We start from the raw sequence: 18,808 nt of genomic DNA, 5'->3' as shown, positions 1-18,808 counted from the left end.
TGTGCTGTGATTGCACCACTCAGCCTGGGTGACAGAGTGAGACCTCATCTCCCATCTCAAAAAAAGGAAAAAAAAAAAAAAACAGAACTTCCTCTGAAAGCCATCTTTTCTGCCTGGTGTTTGTTTTGTTTTGTTGTTGTTTGTTTAGAAACTGATGTTTATTTTCCATCAACCTTATTTCCATGTTGCTTAAGAGCCCATGCAAGAACAGAAAAATATGGAACACTTCAAGAATTTGCATGTCATCCTTGCGCAGGGGCCGTGCTAATCTTTTCTGTATCGTTCCAGTTTTAGGCTATGTGCTGCCGAGGTGAGCACAGTGTTTTGTTTGTTTGTTTGTTTTGTTTTGTTTTTGAGACAGAGTCTCACTCTGTCGCCCAGGCTGGAGTGCAGCGGCGCGATCTCAGCTCACTGCAACCTCTGTCCCCCAGGTTCAAGCAATTATCTTGCCTCCGCCTCCTAAGTAGCTGGGATAACCGGTGCACACCACCATGCCCGGCTAATTTTTGTATTTTCTTTTTTTTTTTTTTCTTTTGAGACGGAGTCTCGCTCTGTCGCCCAGGCTGGAGTGCAGTGGCACAATCTCGGCTCACTGCAAGCTCTGCCACCTCCCGGGTTCACGCCATTCTCCTGCCTCAGCCTCCCTAGAAGCTGGGACTACAGGCGCCCGCCACCACGCCTGGCTAATTTTTTTGTATTTTTAGTAGAGACGGGGTTTCACCGTGTTCGCCAGGATGGTCTTGATCTCCTGACCTCGTGATCCGCCAGCCTCGGCCTCCCAAAGTGCTGGGATTACAGGCGTGAGCCACCGCGCCCGGCCAATTTTTGTATTTTCAATAGAGATGGGGTTTTGCCATGTTGGCCACGCTGGTCTGGAACTCCTGATCTCAAGTGATCCACCCACCTCGGCCTACCAAAGTGTTGGGATTACAGGTGTGAGCCACCACGCCCAGCCAGCAAGGTGTTTTTGATCGTCTTGATTCCTCTAAGCTTCCCTTGGGCTGTCAGGATGAAGCCATCTGTGGTTGGCCTGTTAAGTAAATCAGATCTAGGTGCTGGTTGCTTAGATGCCAACTCAATGTGACCTTGGGCAAGGTCACAAATCCTTTATCTGGGTCTTTTCCTTGAGTTAAATGGTCTTGAAGATACTTTCCTTTTCAAACATCTTACGTAATTTTATTTTATTTTTGAGACAGGGTCTTGCTCTGTCACCCAGGCTGGAGTACAGTAGAACAATCATAGCTCACTGCAGCCTCAGCCTCCTGGGCTCAAGGAATCTTTCCACCTCAGCCTCTTGAGGAGCTGGGACCACAGGAACATGCCACCACTCCTGGCTAATTTTGTTATTATTATTTTTTTTTTTTTGTAGAGACAGAGTCTCCCTATGTTGACCCTGGTTTCAAGTGATCCTCCCACCTCAGCCTCCCAAAGTGTTAGCATTAGAGGTGTGAGCCACCTACGTAATTTTACAGCTTCAGTCCTTGCAGTGTTACCCATTCCTAGGTGAGGCGGTAACAGTGCCTCAAAGGCAGGGCAATGGTCAATTCCGTGCACCGTCAGAGTCAGTTTATTTAGATGTATTCAGAGGTCAGAAAACTACTGTCATCCAGGCAAACTAGAAGAGTCTCAAGCTTGAAGTGGAGCAAACCAAATGGGTGGGTTTCACAGCACCCAAAGCTAAACCTTCCTGTTTGGGCAGACTGGCCCACTCAATATCCTAGAGTAGAAAGTACCCTCTTTTAGCTGGTGCGGTAGCTCACGCCTATAATCGCAGCACTTTGGGAGGCTGAGGCGGGTAGATCATGAGGTCAGGAAAGTACCCTCTTTTAGCTTTTATTTTATTTTATTATTATTTTTTGATACTGAGTCTCGCTCTGTCACCCAGGCTGGAGTGCAGTGGCACGATCTTGGCTCACTGCAACCTCTGCCTCCCGGCTTCAAGCGATTCTCCTGACTCAGCCACCTACTGGGATTACAGGTGCCCACCACCATGCCAGGCTAATTTTTGTATTTTTAGTAGAGATGGGGTTTCACCATGTTGGTCAGCCTGGTCTCAAACTCCTGACCTCAAGTAATCTGCCCGCCTTGGCCTCCCAAAGTGCTGGGATTACAGGTACTTTTTTCCCAGAGTCAATGCAGAGAATCACTTGGCAAGGAAGAGTTCACTAAAAGGAGATGCCAGGATTTTGAGACAGAGTCTCACTCTGTCGCTCCTGCTGGAGTGCAGTGGCGTGATCTCAGCTCACTGCAACCTCTGCCTCCCAGGTTCAAGCAATTCTCCTGTCTCAGCCTCCTAAGTAGCTGGGATTACAGGTGCATGCGACCATGCCTGGCTAATTTTTGTATTTTCGATAGAGATGGGGTTTCACCATGTTGGCCATGCTGGTCTAGAACTCCTGATCTCAAGTGATCCGTCCACTTCAGCCTACCAAAGTGCTGGGATTGACTCTGCAAAGAGTTTTGTTCATTTGAGGGGTTTGTTGTGTGTTGAGGAAGGCAGGTGGATGTCAGGTGACCTACAAGAAGCAATTTAGAGACCACTGGGCATGTCCTCAAGGATGCCAAAATTTGGGGAAAGGAGAAATTTTATCCTTTCTTTGGATGACCCAGGATTTAGGCTAAATATTCAATAAATGATTACTTTTATTCAATTAAGTTCAGTAACTGAGGGTATTCAAGGACAAATCAAGAAACCTCCTAGTGCCCTCCAGAAGCTCATGTCTTTAGGGGAAGCCAGACCCATAAGACCTTATAATAAACTGGGTGCAGTGGCTCACACCTGTAATCCCAGTACTTTGGGAGGCCAAGGCAGGAGGATCACTTGAGGCCAGGAGTTAGAGACCAGCCTGGGCAATATAGTGAGACCCCATCTCTACAGAAAAATAATAATGAAATGAACCAGGAGTAGTGGCATGTGCCTGTGGTTCCAGCTCCTCAGGAGGCTGAGATGGGAGGATCATTTGAGCTCAGGAGTTTGAGGTTGCTGTGAGCCATGTTTGCACCACTGCCCTTCAGCCTGGGTAACAGAGCAAGACCTTATCTGAAACAAACAAACAAAACACAGAGAAAAACCCTACATAACCTTGTAATACATAAGAATAAGTGTTTAATGCAAGATCTAAATAGAATGGAGGAGTATTCTTAAGAGCTGGGCTTTAAGAGATAAATAGGCTTTTGTGAGGGTAGTAGGGGTCTTTCCAGAAGCAGTGGAGACCAGTTTTGCAGGCAAGTTTCAAATGCTGAAACAGCCATGTGCACTGGGGGACCAGAAGTTGTTGAGCATGGCAGGTTTACCTAAGGAGGAACTAGATAGGGGTCTTTTGTTATTGTTGTTGTTGAGACAGAATTGCGCTCTTGTCGCCCAGGCTGGAGTGCAGTGGCATGATCTCAGTCCACTGTCACCTCCACCTTGGGTTCAAGCAATACTCCTGCCTCAGCCTCCCGAGAAGTTGGGATAACGGGCTACTGCCACCACACCCAGCCAATTTTTTTTTTTTTTTTTTTTTTTTTTTTTGAGATAAAGTCTTGTTCTTGTCACCCAGGCTGGGGTGCAATGTCAGCTCACTGCAACCTCCACCTCCTGGGTTCAATCGATTCTCCTGCCTCAGCCTCCTGAGTAGCTGGGATTACAGGCGCCTGCCACCATGACTGGCTAGTTTTTGTATTTTTAGTAGGGCCGGGGTTATGCTATGTTGGCCAGGCTGGTTTTGAACTCCTGAACTTGTGATCTGCCTGCCTTGGCCTTCCAAAGTGCTGGCATTACAGGTGTGAGCCACTACACCTGGCCCTAGATAGGGTCTTGAACAAGCAGCTAGAAGCCACAACTAGGGAAATGACCATGTTAAATCTATATCCACTAAGTGCTGAGGACCATGGGAAGTTACAGAATAGGGGATGGGCTTGACCAGATCTATTTGACCAGGAGAGCTGTGTGCTGGGCCAGAGGTGAGGCCAGAAACAAGAACTTCGAACGAAAAGTATGAATTGTGTACATGGCATAGTGGCCCCAGCTGAAGAAACAGCTGCAGGAAACTCTGCCTTCCCCGTATGTCTACTTTGACAAAGGAAATAGTACATTGACTGGGAGACAGAAAGTCTGAGGCTTTTGACTCTTCAACAGGTTTACTGGAAGAACCTGGAGTTAGCAAATCCTTTTGAATTGGGGTGGATCCTTTATACCTGTAGCCCTACCTGCCCAGCAGACTGAAACAAAGGTATTAGAAGAGAAGTGCTTTGAGTATGTCAGCAAGAATGAGAAGTGACAGCAAAATGCTAACCTGTAAAGGGAACCTGAGTTTCTTCATCCGCATACTGGAGATGGGAGAGGAAAATCCCATCCCTACTTTGTAAGATTGAGGTAATATAGGGTGTCAGTACTTTGTAAGCCTCACAGAGCTGTGCAGAAGGGATTATTATATACTGACAAAAAGTGACCTGGAGCAGGCAAGAAGCATGCTCGTCCCTACAGAGGAAATCTCTTTCATTTGTCATGTCTAAGAGATTATTCTTTCATAGTTTATACCAATTACTATCTCCTGGTCTTTTCAGCAAGTGTATGCAGGGTTTCTCCAATTTCTCCATAGAGTGATTTGCTCATTTCAGCTTTTAAATGGGTATATAGGTATAGCACCTGAGTGCATTGGTTTTGTATCATGGGGATTTGGCCACTATTTAGTAATATATTGATTCAGTGCCAGTTTGTACAGATTCAAATATTATAGGTGAGACAGGAATTATAGCCCCACTTGACCTTCTGGTCCTCTCTGTCTCTCTAGAAAGCTAACTTTCTTGTTTCTTGCTCTGTTTAGATTATATTATTGTAACATGTAAAATGGACATGAAAAGAAACATAACCAGCCTGGGCAACATAGGGAGACCCTGTCTTTACAAAAAACAAAAGCAGGCTGGGTGTGGTGGCTCACGCCTGTAATCTCAACAGTTTAGAAGGCCGAGGCGGGTGGGTTACTTGAGGTCAGGAGTTCGAGAACAGCCTGGCCAACATGGTGAAACCCCATCTCTACTAATAATACCAAAACAAAAAAAAAGAAAAATGTTCTGTTAGGTATCTTCAGATGAAATGTCAAAGGGATTTCTAACTGTGAACTTACTTTTTGCTGTTATTAAATTGAATTTGTTTTTTTCCTCCTTTCCTTTAAGAACAAGTGGAGGCCACGTGTGGTGGCTCCATGCCTATAATCCCAGCACTTTGGGGGACTGAGGCGGGTGGATCACTTGAGGTCAGGAGTTCGAGAACTGGCCAACAGGGCGAAGCCCCATCTGTACTAAAAATGCAAAATTAGCCGGGCGTGTTGGTGTTTCCCTGTAGTCCCAGCTACTCTGGAGGCTGAGGCAGGAGAACGGCTTGAACCCAGGTGGTGGAGGTTGCAGTGAGCCGAGATTGCGCTACTGTACTGCAGCCTGGGCGACAGAGCAAGACAACGTCTCAAAAAAAAAAAAAAGACCAAGTGGAGAAAGACATTTGGGCGAACGATTGCAACATGCTGACTCATCTAGGGTGTCAAGCAGACCGAAGCAATTCAAAAAAGTATATTATATCAAGGGCACCGTGGAAAACAATTAAAAAGATGGGCTCCAGATGCACATGACTCCGGAGAAGCAATTTGACTAATATTTCTACCCCATGCACCCATTCCTCTCCAGCTAAGTTAACTGGCTGTGGTAGACTTGATTCCAGCCTGAAAGATTTTTCTGTGTATGCTAACAGAAGCAGTTGCTTTCCCTCTATTTTGACTGTGACCAGGAGATTAAAGAACCAGGTCCTTCAAACTGATTTAAGAATTTATTAGTTTTTCAGGAGATGGTGAGAAATTTGCTCAAGATTCACCTTTTTGTTTAAGTTAAAGTTTTCCAAAGGGAAACTTTCCAACTTTCATTTTAGTTTCATTTAATGTAGAAAAAACAGTTTTTATTTTCATGCAGTATTCTGACTTTAACAGGAGTTTGTGGTTTGTATTTTTTTTTTCCCACAGGTAGAACATTCCGTGATATTTTTTACAGCATTCATTATGTAGACTGGTCTTGGAGGTTTTATATGAAATATTATTGAATGACTCTGCATGTGAACAATGAATGATAGTTTCATAAACATCCTTTAGGAGGCAGACATAGCTTCGGTTTAGCACTATAAAAACATGTCACTATACAATAGCCTGTAGAAGGTGCTAAGCAAATACAAAGAAGTAAAACAAATAGATAAAATGCAATACGTAATAAAATCATGAATAAAATGATAAGAATAATACATAAAGTAAAAGGGTTTATATGTGGGACTGGGTGGCGTTCATGTCTGTATGAGAGAGACGGAAATGGACAAGAGCGGGTGAGGGAGTATCTAGGCTACAAATCCATCTATGTATGTATGTTGTGTTGAATGGAGCTTCAGAAGCTAGAACATTTAATAGGACAGGTGGCTGACACAGGCTGCTAAATTTAGATACTTCCATTTGTTGAAGTACAACAGGTACCTCCACTGCTTGTTTTAATATTTTCTCTGTGGACTTGCTTCTATAGCATAAAGACGGCCTCACCTGGGCTTCCTTATATGGAAATAAATTATATGTAAAAATTAGTAATCTCCAACTGTGAAGAGCATTTCATGTTTCTAAAAATTTTAACACTTTTTCAGTTATTTTATTTTTTATTTTTTGGTAGAGATGGGGTCTTGGTGTTTCCCAGGCAGCTCTCAAACTCTTGGCCTCAGGCAATCCTCCCACCTCAGCCTTACAGGCGTGAGCCACCACACCCTGCCTGGAACAATTTTTGGATGAAAACGTAATATTCCCCATGACCATCCTACATGAGATAGTGAAGGCATCTGTTTTGTTTTACAAACTGAAACAGGGTAGCAAGAGTCAAATACGTTTTGAAGCAGAAAGAATTTTATCAGAAGAGACATTTTGCTGGAAAATAGGTGGACTGAGAGTCTGTTGATGCGCGTACGAAACATCATTGTTAATCCTTTGTGTGTGTAGGCACACAAGTTAAAATAAAAAGCAGTAAAATTAAGTGTCATAAGGAAAATATAATAAGCAGGCATCACAATTATTAGGTACTCCTAATTGTATAGTGTATAAACGGCTCTGTAACACCATAATGACAGTACACCTAGGAGCCCACAGCTGATAGGTCCCAGAGTAAATAGTTCAGTTATTGGTGTACATTGAATAGTATTTTGTTTGGTCACATTTTGGGAAATCTTCGTCATTCATTTTAGATAGTGAAGCTTTCTTTTTCAGCCTAGAAAAAGTTAATGTAGGCTGAGTGCTGCAACTCATGCCTGTAATCCCAGCATTTTGGGAGGCTGAGGCAGGAGGATTGCTTGAGCTCAGGAGTTTGAGACCAACCTGGGCAACATAGTGAGACCCTGTCTCTATAAAACTTTTTAAAATAAAATTAAAAATTAAAAAAATAGGGATAGGAAGAGAGAGAGCATCAGGAAGAATAGCTAATGGATGCTGGGCTTAATATCTAGGTGATGGGATGATCTGTGTAGCAAACTACCATGGCACATGTTTACCTATGTAACAAACCTTCACATCCTGCACATGTACCCCGAACTTAAAAGCTGAAGAAAAAAATTAAATAAAAATTTAAAAATGAAGAAAAAGTTAACATAGAGGAATGTTAATCTGTGACATCAGAAAATTTCAAATAAATTGAAAATTCTTGATAATTTATGCATGTTTCTTCTATTTGAGATAATATGCACTTAGCAAATATAAAGATGGCATTTTATAGTCATTTTCATACAGCAACTGTGTGCCAGATGATTCTGTATAACAGAGGTGGATGATGAAAGCAACCAACCACAATTTAACAGAAATCTAAGAAATTTAAACTTAAAGGAATCTAAACATAATCTACAGAATAATGTGTTCTAATGAAGGCGTTGTGTTTAAATAATTTTAATGGCTCTTTATATCTTCATTCTTATGAAAAAGTTTTTCAAACTTATTATAGCGGCTTTAGAATATTTGAAAACTGCAAAAAAGAAAATTTAGGCTGGGCATGGTGGCTTATGCTTGTAATCCCAGCACTTTGGGAAGCCTAGGTGGACAGATCACTTGAGGTCAGCAGTTCGAAACCAGCCTGGCCAATGTGGTAAAACCCTGTCTCCACTAAATATACAAAAATTAGTTGGGTGTGGTGATGGGCGCCTGTAATCCCAGCTACTTGGGAGGCTGAGGCAGGAGAATCGCTTGAACCCAGGAAGTGGAGGTTGCAGTGAGCCGAGATCACACCACTGCACTCCAGCCTTGGTGACAAGCAAGAATCCATCTCAAAAAAAAGAAAGAAAGAAAAACAAAAAGAAAATTAAAACTGAGAAAACCAGTATGAATATTTTGGCAGTTCCTTCTAGGGTGTTCTCTCAATTTCCTTTTGTTTCTCTCTCTTTCCTTCAAAGCACACATACACTTAAATGTACACAGTTGAATTGGTACTGTTTATACTCTTATATCCTGCTTTTTCCACTTAACATACCATGAGCATTTTTCCATGTCATTAAATATGCTTTGAATATGTTCTTGGCCACATAAAATTCCATCCTATTGATGCACCTGTTTTCTTTTAAGCTGAGACACATGCCATGCTTTCCAGTCATGCTGGACTCTCAAAAGCCAAAGAAAATACCTTGCGTTGATCTACCATAAGCCTCTTATAAATGTCCATTTTTTATTTCATTTAGTAAATGTACCAATGGTACAAATACACCTCTGGACACTATATATAATCAACAGTTAATAAACACTCTAAAGAAAATGCCAGTGAGCAGTGAGCTCTGTCCCCTTGATAAGTATTAGTCACCCACATCACTATTACAAGTATATAAGGTGTCAGCAAGTGTCACAAATGCTTTTTCCATTTTGTGATAGCCCCAAATGAATTTCAATCTCTCAGCCACCCACCTCAAGAACTTCAGATTCTAACAGGGCAGTTTTAAGTTTTAATATTAAAACTTCTAATATAAACGCTACAAACCTACGAAAACACCAACTTTACACTTAGTTTTGTGAATTTGTATAATTTTAATATTATTTTATTTCAGTTTGTTTGCCCACCTTCACTCAGGGGAACTGACTTAGTTTTAAAACAATCTGCCAGAAACTTTGGTTCTGACCTCTTTAGGGCTGTAACTAGTAGAAGTAATGTATCTGTAAGACACACCAAGCATAAATGAATCCTTTAATCCTCAGGAGGGCACTGTGGAACTATGTTCTTAGGGTTGTCTGCTGTTGGAAGGTTCTTTTGTTACTCAAATGTGAGGGGCGCTGGGACAGGCCTGCACAGAAAACTTTTATATTTTTATTTACTTTAAAAGACAAACCCTAAGGATTTTTTTCAGTATGAAACTGAAATGTATATATTTCATAAATATTTTCATACTAAACTGAGCAATTTTAAGAATGATTAAGCTGTTTCTACTGGGAAAATCATAGGTAAGGAAACTGCTTTCACGTAGCTTTATGTACATTTGGAAAGAGAAAACCTGAACTGGGTTTTTAATCTTATAATTTTTAAACTTACAATATTCAAGCGTTCTCAGCCCTATATTGATAATATTTATTGTAAAACTAAATAGTGTTGTTAAAAAAAGGTATTTTAATTTGTTGACATAAAGTTAGCTTTTTTGGGCGTGCTTCTTACATGCCCTATTACCCCAGTGTGTTTAAACCAAATATTGTTCATATTTTTCCAGGAGAAAAACAATAAAAAACATTATTCAGATAAAATATTATAGGTTTATTTAAAACTTAATTCTCACCTTGAGTATGCAAAATACAAACTCCACAAAATGTTCATTTTACTTTGTAGTTTACAAATATACAAAATAGACGTTTGCTTAAATTTATATTACATATTTATTAAGGCAAGGAACTATATAGAAAAACACATTTGTTCTGCTTAAGGCATACTTGGGAATAAACCATTGTACAAATTATTGCACATCTGAAACCACAGTGCATAACAGACTGTCTGCATAAAAATGCTAAAGAAGTAAACCAGGTGTATTACCTGACTTAGGTCATAAATGTAGATCGGAAGACAAATATAGATTTTCCTTGTCAAAGTATGCAGCAGTTTGAAAACTTTGGCTTCCTTGTTTGGTACCTTTAGAACCAAGACTCACCAAGCACCATCATTTAGGCTATTTAAACATGTTTTCTGTACCTGAATTTCTTCCTCTTCTTCTAACATCATAATAATGGCTTTTAGAAGGTAAACAGAATACAAAGTGATCTTTTATGCTTATATTGCATCAATACACAATTCAAGGGAATTCTGGTCTTCCCTCCCCCAACTCACGGATATAATTTATACCCTGATATCCACAACTTCCAGTCACCCCCTTGGCATTTTGTAAGTCCAGGAATATAACATTCAAGTCGGATTTAGAATTGGAATGATAGAAGATCCAGTCACAGACCCCATCTGTTCTTTGATTTTTGTCTTTTGGATTCCTCATTTTTCCTGATTATCCACTCACAAGATGACTCAGTTGGGAACTTGACCATGATTGTAGTGCTTTCTGGCTGGGCTCCTTCCCTCGTCGGGAAGACAGTGTGAAAGGTAAAAAATACTGAATTCTCTTCTGGCAGTGTGGGTCATATCCACTGTCTGGGATTTAAAAATGCCTCTTCATGTGTAAGGCGAGGTGGTCCGACCTGGAAAATGCTCGGTCGCATTTCTGGCACTGGAACGGGCGGTGTCCAGTGTGTTTACGGTAGTGCCTGGTCAGTTCATCTGAGCGGGCGAATTTCCATCCACAGCCGTCCCAGTCACAGTGGTAAGGTTTCTCACCTGTAAAGGCAAAAGAAAAAAAAAAAATTAACGCCATTGCTATATCAAAGAATGGGCCCTTTTAAAAACTGAAGGCCAGATACTAAACCAACTCTGACCCTATCCTAAAGGAATCCAGGAAAAGTCTTTATACCACTGACGGGCTGTACCGAATTCCATGTCATAAACAGGAATACATTCCGTGTCTTAAGTATTTGGTCTTGTTTTTAGGGGGTCAGTTAAGCACACAACCACCACCTACACCTATACTAATGTTTCACCAAAAACACACAAACACACCATCTAAACCTATACTAATGTTTCTTTTGAGTCAAGACATCTCAGTGGTGAAAATGAAATTTGGAAATTGTGATTGGTGGTGTGTGAAAACCAGGCAATCTTATTCCTACTACAATTGGGGATAAAAAGCCACAGGTGGCTAATTTTTTTTCTTTACCTTTACCTTACTGAATGCTAAGTGCCTACGTGACTTTGAGTACCTACTTACATTGACATGGAAATGCTCTGCAGTGACAATCCTAAATCAGAATCTCCCCAGCAATTTTGACCATCATATTCTTGGAATTTAAAATAAAACCTTCTGCTTGTGGGGGAAAAAAAAAATGTAAATCAAAACAAATAACAAAAAATAAATAAGACCGAATTGTTAAGACCAAAATTCAAAATAATAGAAAGGGAGGGTGAACCTGGGAAGGTAACATTAAAAACCTAGTTTAAAAAAAAAAACATCATGCTTTTTGCATAGCAAAGTATAATTTCTTGATTACAATGCCCAAGCTAGGAGAGGCCCACAGACCGCGGGGAATCTCTGCCTTTTAAAGGCCAAACAAAATTGCACATTCAAGCACAGATACCATCCATCAAGCAAAAGGCTCCTGGGAAGAAAAGTAGGCGCCGGTTTGCTGTCCTCCCCAGTGATCCCAGAGATCAAGGTGATAGACTGCCCTGGGAAGCCAAGGAAGCACTGAGGAGTGTCCACTGGTAGCCCCATAGGGCTGGAAGCTAACCCCTTCCTTCTGCAGTTTGTCCCCCTACCTGTGTGGGTTCGCAGGTGTGCCTTGAGATGGGAACTCTTTGTATAGGTTTTGCCGCAGCCCGCGTAATCACAAGTGTGGGTGGCGGTCCTTTTCCGGGGCCACGATCGTCTTCCCCTCTTTGGCTTGGGCTCCTCCGGCATGCAGGAACCGGGTGGCATGAGCTCTAGGGGTGGAGAAGGTGGGGTGAGCATCATCCCGTGTGCCCCGAGGGGCCAGCACACACAGGGCTCCCCAGCCCGAGCTACAAATCCCTGGGACTGACCTTGGTAATGGAGCGGCGGGACTTGAGGCTGCATCTGGTCGGGCAGGAAGGATGGGTAATTGGGCCCCGGGTGAGGATGGAAGCCAGGGGGAAGCGGCAGGGCAGGGTGACAGTCCCTGCTGCTTAGCACTTCCTCAAGACCTAGGGTCGGGGTAGTCCTGCTGGGGAGCTGCCGCCCCAGGGGGAAGTCGTGTGCAGCCGGCCGGTGGCCATTGCTGAGAGGGGGTCCAGCGCCCAAGTGGGTGCACGAGGAGACCGCCTCCTGCTTAATCTTGGGGCACGTGCGCGGCGGCCCACCGTTGTAGGGCGCCACCACCACCGGGTGGCTGCCGTCAGGGCTGCCTTTGCTGACGCTGATGACCGACGGGCTGCCGTACTCGCTGCCAGGGGCGCTCAGCGACGCCTTCAGCACGAACTTGCCCATCAGCCCGCCACCTGGCGGCGGCGGCTGCTGCGGCGGAATGTACACCGGGTCCAATTCTGGCCGCAGAAGCTCGGCCACGAAGCCGCCCGAGGGGCTCACGTCGTTGATGTCCGCCAGGTTGAAGGGAGCCGTCGGAGGGGGAGCGGACTCCCTCCCATAGAGGAGGCCTCCGCCCGTGCCGCCCGGCGCCACGCCCGGGTCGTTCCCGGCCCGGATCGGATAGGTGAAGCTGCAGGTGGAGGGCGCGCTGGCAGGGCCGCTGCTCGACGGGGACGATGAGGAGGAGGCTGACGCTGACGAGGACACGGTGGCGGCCACTGACTCCGGAGGATGGGTCAGCGAATTGGAGAGGATAAAGTCCAGGTCCAGGAGATCGTTGAACTCCTCGGTCTCTCTCCGAGGTAGGGGCGCCAGGTTGCTACCGCCGCAAGCCGCACCGGCTACGCCGCTCTCCAAGTCTGTGGCCACGGTCGCCGCCGCCAGGTCATACGGGCGGCCGGGAAGCACCGGGGGAAGTCGCTTCATGTGGGAGAGCTCCTCCCGCCAGCGCTGAGGGGACAGGGCGGGAGAGGCCCGTCAGTGGTGGTCCCCTGTTGCCACCGGACATACTGACGTGCTGGCGGGCCACACGCGACTGCACCGCCCAGACATGGGGACTGGTCAGGCAGCAATCACCAGGGAACCCAGGGCGCCAGGGCTGCAATCTCGGCCCACACCCGGGTCGGAGAAGAGGTGATGCGTCTGTATCGCAGGCGTTAAGTCCTGTCTGCCCAATTGCGTGTGAGTGAGCGCCACGGCTGGTCCCTCCCCCGCCAGGTCCCGTGGACGTCCCCGAAATTCACACCGAGGCTTTCTCGGTGCGCTCTCGCCACGGGGCCGCCTACGCGCTAAACTCGCTCTGGCCCAGCCAGTGTCTGGGGACGCGGCCACCTCCCGCCCGGTGGCCCGCGCGCGCCCGCCCTACCGACAGAGCGCCCGGGGACTGGTGAAGACCCGGCTTACGCCCCAGGCGGCCCCGCAGTGCTCGCACCACGGGAATGTACAGCTAAGCCAAGGGCACGGAAGCTATCCCGGGAAGGCTGCGGAGTCCGCGCGGTGGCCGCTCCTTACCCTCGTTCAGTGGCTCTTAGTGACCCCAGGGCTCCGCCCGCCCCCACCACACCCACGGAAACCCACCGGGCGTTCCCGGCTGCCCGGGGTGATACTCACGTTATTCGGAGCACCTGCTTGACGCAGTGTCTTCTCCCTTCCCGCCGGGCCAGACGCGAACGTGGAAAAAGATGGGAGCAGCGCGTCGCTGACAGCCATGTCAGACTCGCCAGGTGGCTGCCTGCGAGCCGGGCAGGGCGCAGAGACACAGTCAGGGGCGGCTTTCAGCCGTCGTTCCGGCGCGTCCCACCGGTCCTCACCCCTCCCTGCTCCCAGCACCGCGCTCCTCACCTACCTCATTAATTCGGGGGCCCAGAAAGGTCCTCGGGAGCCCGAAGCAGCTGGGGCACCCGAACCCCAAAGTCAACGTAGAGAAGAAACGAAGCCAAAACCGAAAACCCCAAATTGGCCGAGATCCTTCTTCTTTGGATTAAATATAAATTGGAGGCGTCCTTTTTTAAAAGTTCCTTTGTATACAAAAGTTCTTGGAAAAGTTGTAAACTCAAAAACAATCAGCAAGGCGAGTAAGTAGGTCCGGTGGCTGGGCTGCGCTCTCTTCCACTCAGCAGCGTCCCCCACCGCTGTCGCGGTCGCCTTGAGTGCTGCCGTGGGTGCAGGGGCTGTGGCCGGGGCGGTGGGCGGATGGTGCCGCCAGGTGAGACTGGCTGCGGTGGCGCGGAGCTGCGAACTGGTTGGCGGCGCAGGGCGCGGAGTCCGGGGAGTTGTGTGGAACGCGCGCGGCCATGGGCGCGGGCCGAGGGCGGGTGCGAGGGTGGGGGGCCAGAGGGGCGGGGAGGGTCACTCGGCGGCTCCCGGTGCCGCCGCCGCCCGCCACCGCCTCTGCTCCCCGCGCGCCCGCAGACACGTTCGCTCTCTCTGGTCGGGAAACTGCCGGCCGCCGGCGCGCGCTCCTTACTTATAACTTCCTTTGAGGCAGCCTTTTCCTCCGCCTTCTCCCATGCCCCGCCCCTCCCTTTCTTCTCTCCGCCCCCCCGAGGCTCCCCTCCATCGTTGCTATGGCAGCTAAATCAACAAACTCGGCGCACGTGGGGGCGGGGGAGGGGAAGGAGGGGCGCGGGCGGGGCCGGGCCGGGCCGTGACGCCAGCCGGGCAGCTGGCAGGCTGGAGCCGAGCTGACGCCGGCGGCAGTGGTGTCGGTGGCGGCGGCGTCCGCCCCAGAGCTGGGCGCGAGGAACCGGGCGCAGGTTCGGTCTCTGCGCGACCAGGGCGGTACTCACCGCCATTGTCGGTTCCGTGCGTTCGAAGCCCGCGAAGACTGGTGGGGTCAGCGGGCGGGATGGTCACGCGTCCCCACCCCTGCTCGCATACGCGCTTGCCGCGCTGTCTGCGCGCTGGAGAAGAGCGCGATTATCCGCGTGACTCATCCAGCCCTCGGTCTCCCCCTCCCTCCCTGCGCTCGCTGGAGTCCGCTCTCGCCGCGCAGCGCCAGTGCCCGTGCCGGCGCTCGGCCTGACCTCGCACGGTTCCTCGCGGTCTCTTCTGCCGAGGGGTGGGGGGCGCTAGGGGTGTGGAGAGGAAGCGGGTGCCCAGCACTGTGCTGCGTGAACTGGGAGCCTCAGGAGAAGGTCAGAGGAGTGTTCCGCCGGGAAGTGGCAGAAAGAGGCAAGAATGGGGAGTTATGGTTTTGATACTTTAAAAAGCGAGAAAGGGAATGAAAGGGCTCAAGATTTACTCAGAGGAGTGAGGGAGAGAAGAGGGACTGTGAGGCGCAGAGACACTTTTCAACCAGCCGTCTGGAAGGACTCTCTCTCTCTCTTTCCTTCCTTCCTTCTCTTTTCTTTTCTTTTCTTTCTTTCTTTCTTTCTCTTCTTTTTCTTTCTCTTTCCTTTCTTTCTCTTTCCTCTTTCTTTCTTTCCTTTTTTTTTTTGGACACTCTCGCTCTGTCACCCAGGCTGGAATGCAGTGGCACGATCTCAGCTCACTGCAACATCCTCCTCCTGGGTTCAAGCGATTCTCCTGCCTCACCCTCCCGAGTAGCAGGGATTACAGGCGTGCGCCACGACCCCGGCTAATTTTTGTTGTTTTTCGTAGAGACGGAGTTTCACCATGTGGGCCAGGCAGGTCTCGAACACCTGACCTCAAGTGATCCGCCCGCCTCGGCCTCCCAAAGTGCTGGGATTACCGACGTGAGCCACTGCGCCCAGCTTCGAAACACTTTTCAAGCCACGCACTCTCCTTTCCACTTTATGGATGAGAAACTGAGTCATAAAGAGGTGAAATGGCCAGTAAAGGTCAAAGGACAACTCGTTCCTTCGGCTCAGGCTCCGGGTAGGTCAGGCCCCCCGACTTCGCAGGGAAGTGACTATGTGCCAGGATCCTAGCTCCCGAAAAGTGCACACCGAGCCCGCCGCAGGCGTCCTCGCCCACCGGGAAGGGAATAGAAAACGGCGATCTTTACTTAAGTCTTATAACGCTGCCTCCCCCACCCCCACTCCCCTTGGTTTGTGATCAGTAATTTTCCAGCTGGGAAATGTTTTGCTCTCATCTTCTCAGCAAACAGTATTTTTTTTAAACGTGAATGTGGTGTTCGGTATCACTTTCTAAACGTAGGCTTGGCGAGGTGTTTACTTTGGATTCGGGCGCGCGGCGCGGGGCTCCGCCCCCCTCTCCACGGAGCCCCCTCACCGGTGAACGCTGGCGCTTAGCCTGGTGTCAACCTAGGAAAGAAAAGGGAGGGGAGACTGGGGAAAGGGATGGAAGCTCGGGCACCGGGCAAAGAGTGCGCTCACCCCTTTTTGAGTTCTAGTTGCCAACGTCCTTTGTCGTTGTCACCTGTTTGAACCCTGCGATTCTGGTACCTATTAGGTTTCCTCAGAATATTTGTGATACCTGATTTTTCCACTCCTCGCCGACCACAGAAGCATTCTTGGAATGCATCTCGCCCGGAACGAATTGACTAGGCCCTCCCTGCCAACGCCAGGAATCCCTCTTAAGATCCAGAGTTGAACACCCTTGAGTGTGACTTCCATCCTCTAGTTTGGCTCTGGCCAAGGGCTGCCAGGGCTGCAGCTGGGGGAGGGGAGTGTTTTGGCAGGGAGACTGAGGTCCCCCTTCCCATGGCCTCGAGGGGTTCAACCCCACCCCCATAGGATCAGGCCAGTTACTTTAACTCTGATTTTTACTTTAAGCCCTTTTCAAACAGAAGAACCAAAAAAGGAAGACACCTGCCACCTCCTCCCCTACTCCTTTAATTGTGATGGCAACATCTTGGGACGCTGTGATTTGAGGGCTGCATGGAAAACTCACCACTTTTTCAGGAAAGCCAAAGTCCCTCACCCCGGATGATCAGTGGATGAGCCCTTGATTGGCAGCCATCTCCCTTGGGATGTAAACATGTGGGTCAGGACTTGGAATTTCCAACTTAGGTAGGCAGCACACTAGATTATTTCTGCTTTACTTTCATTTCTCTAAAGCAGTAGCCCTTCCCCCTCAAACAAACTATCCGTAACCACCACAATGAAAAAACAATATTGCACAGATGAAGTGGAAAGCCACTATTATTATGTCATATAATCAAGACAAGATTCTGAAACTCAATTGAAAAAGATGAACTTGTTTCCAACCGGCCTTCTGAAGGATAAAAGCCAGTCTCTCTTGGTGGCAGGCAACTCTGGTTATTCTTCTGATTGCGTCATAAAGGGGAATCTCTATATTCACCCCAGAGTTAGTTCTAAAAGAAGCAAGGAACTTCAAGTTCACAAATAGTCTTTCAAGGCAGGTGCCCTGTATGACAGCAAGGTTATGGCCCTCCCTGTCTTCAGAACAGGTAGGGCCAGAAAAGTTAAATCCTTGCCCTATATAATTTATAAACATGAGGCTGAGTAAACCTTTGATGACTAAATTGCACTGTAGAATAATAATAATAGAAGACACCCTTTAAAGAAGAATTAAACACTCACTGGTGACTTTATTTCAGCAAACTGATATTACTAGTTTTGTGAACTGGAAGTTAATTATTAATATCCTTGGAGTTATAAAATAATTTTTTTTCCAGCACAAACTGCATTAGTTGGCAGAAGATGTGATGAACACCATTAGTACTAGGGGATTAATGTGGAGCCATGGAGGGGTGTGATAGACTGAAGAAGCTGCATCCATGTTTCAGATGAAAGATTCAGGACCTATAACTGGGCATGGGGTCTGGACACATAGAGCACCCCTTGACCTGGCTGCACCCTGGCTGGGTGTCTCTGCATAACTGCCGCAGGACTCAAGAAAAACTGCTTTTTTTTTTCCTTTTTTTGAGACGGAATCTCACTCTGTAGCCCAAGCTGGAGTGCAGTGGCATGATCTTGGCTCACTGCAACCTCCACCTCCAGGGCTTAAGCGATTCTTGTGCCTCAAGCTCCAGAGTAGCTGAGACTACAGGCACGTGCCACCATGCCCAGCTAATTTTTTGTATTTTAGTAGAGATGGGGTTTCACTATGTTGGCCAGGGTGGTCTCGAACTCCTGAGCTCAGGTGATACACCCACCTCCGCCTCCCAAAGTGCTGGGATTACAGGCGTGAGCCACTGCGCCCGGCCTGAAAAACTGCTTTTTAAAAAGGTGAAAATGAGATGATTTTGAGTACCCGAATTGCTTGGAAATGAAATCCCTGCTAATAAATAACTAAAAGGAGTTTGCAACTTTCACAAGGTGGCAAAGCTTTTCTCAGTCTCCACGCTCATCTCCTTGTGAACACCAGCCTCTTTTTACCCTCTGTCTTGTGTAGACTTTAGAGATTAGGAAAGTAGGCTTTGACCCTGTGTTTCCCGACATGACTGCTGCTTTCTAGCTGGGCAAGTTACTGACCTCACTTTGCACTTTGCCTGTTTCCTCTTCTGTAAAACGGGGATATTAATAATGCCTACTTCTTAGAGTGATGAGGATCAAATCAGATAATCTAAAGTAAAGTATTTAGCACAGACTTAACACTCAATACATAGTAGCTATTACTATCACCAGTATTCCCCAGGGTATCATAAACATGATGAGGCTGAGGCTATTGTTTTGTTCACTGCTGTATCCCCAGGTCTTATTATAGTGCCTACCTAGCACATGGTAATGCCTTGTAAGTGTTTGCTGAATGAATGAATAATGCACGTTTAATGTA

At 47.1% G+C, this 18,808-nt stretch overlaps 1 protein-coding gene and 1 non-coding gene across 3 annotated transcripts; both read right to left on the bottom strand.

Annotated features, from left to right (window-relative positions):
• Window positions 1-211: 211 nt before the first annotated feature.
• On the bottom strand, window positions 212-318 carry LOC111536845. Its single transcript, XR_002729825.1, has one exon. It is a non-coding gene; the product is annotated as a U6 spliceosomal RNA (small nuclear RNA).
• Window positions 319-9,741: 9,423 nt separating this feature from the next.
• KLF4 (Kruppel like factor 4) lies at window positions 9,742-14,651 on the bottom strand. Of its 2 annotated transcripts, XM_023202256.2 has the most exons (5): window positions 13,989-14,651; window positions 13,754-13,874; window positions 12,121-13,093; window positions 11,857-12,021; window positions 9,742-10,821 (listed from the first exon to the last, which is right to left on the bottom strand). In XM_023202256.2, exons 1-5 carry the CDS (start codon window positions 13,991-13,993, stop codon window positions 10,646-10,648), a joined length of 1,440 nt encoding a protein of 479 aa, XP_023058024.1. In that variant the 5' UTR covers window positions 13,994-14,651; the 3' UTR covers window positions 9,742-10,645. The 2 variants fall into 2 exon arrangements, with proteins under 2 accessions (XP_023058024.1, XP_023058016.1); XM_023202248.2 differs by having other exon boundaries at window positions 11,857-13,093.
• Window positions 14,652-18,808: the final 4,157 nt, after the last annotated feature.

Source organism: Piliocolobus tephrosceles, chromosome 14 (assembly GCF_002776525.5).
Source record: "Piliocolobus tephrosceles isolate RC106 chromosome 14, ASM277652v3, whole genome shotgun sequence".
Taxonomy (NCBI): domain Eukaryota; kingdom Metazoa; phylum Chordata; class Mammalia; order Primates; family Cercopithecidae; genus Piliocolobus; species Piliocolobus tephrosceles.
The sequence above is the reverse complement of the archived record's forward strand: the minus strand, read 5'-3'. Positions and strand labels throughout refer to the sequence as shown.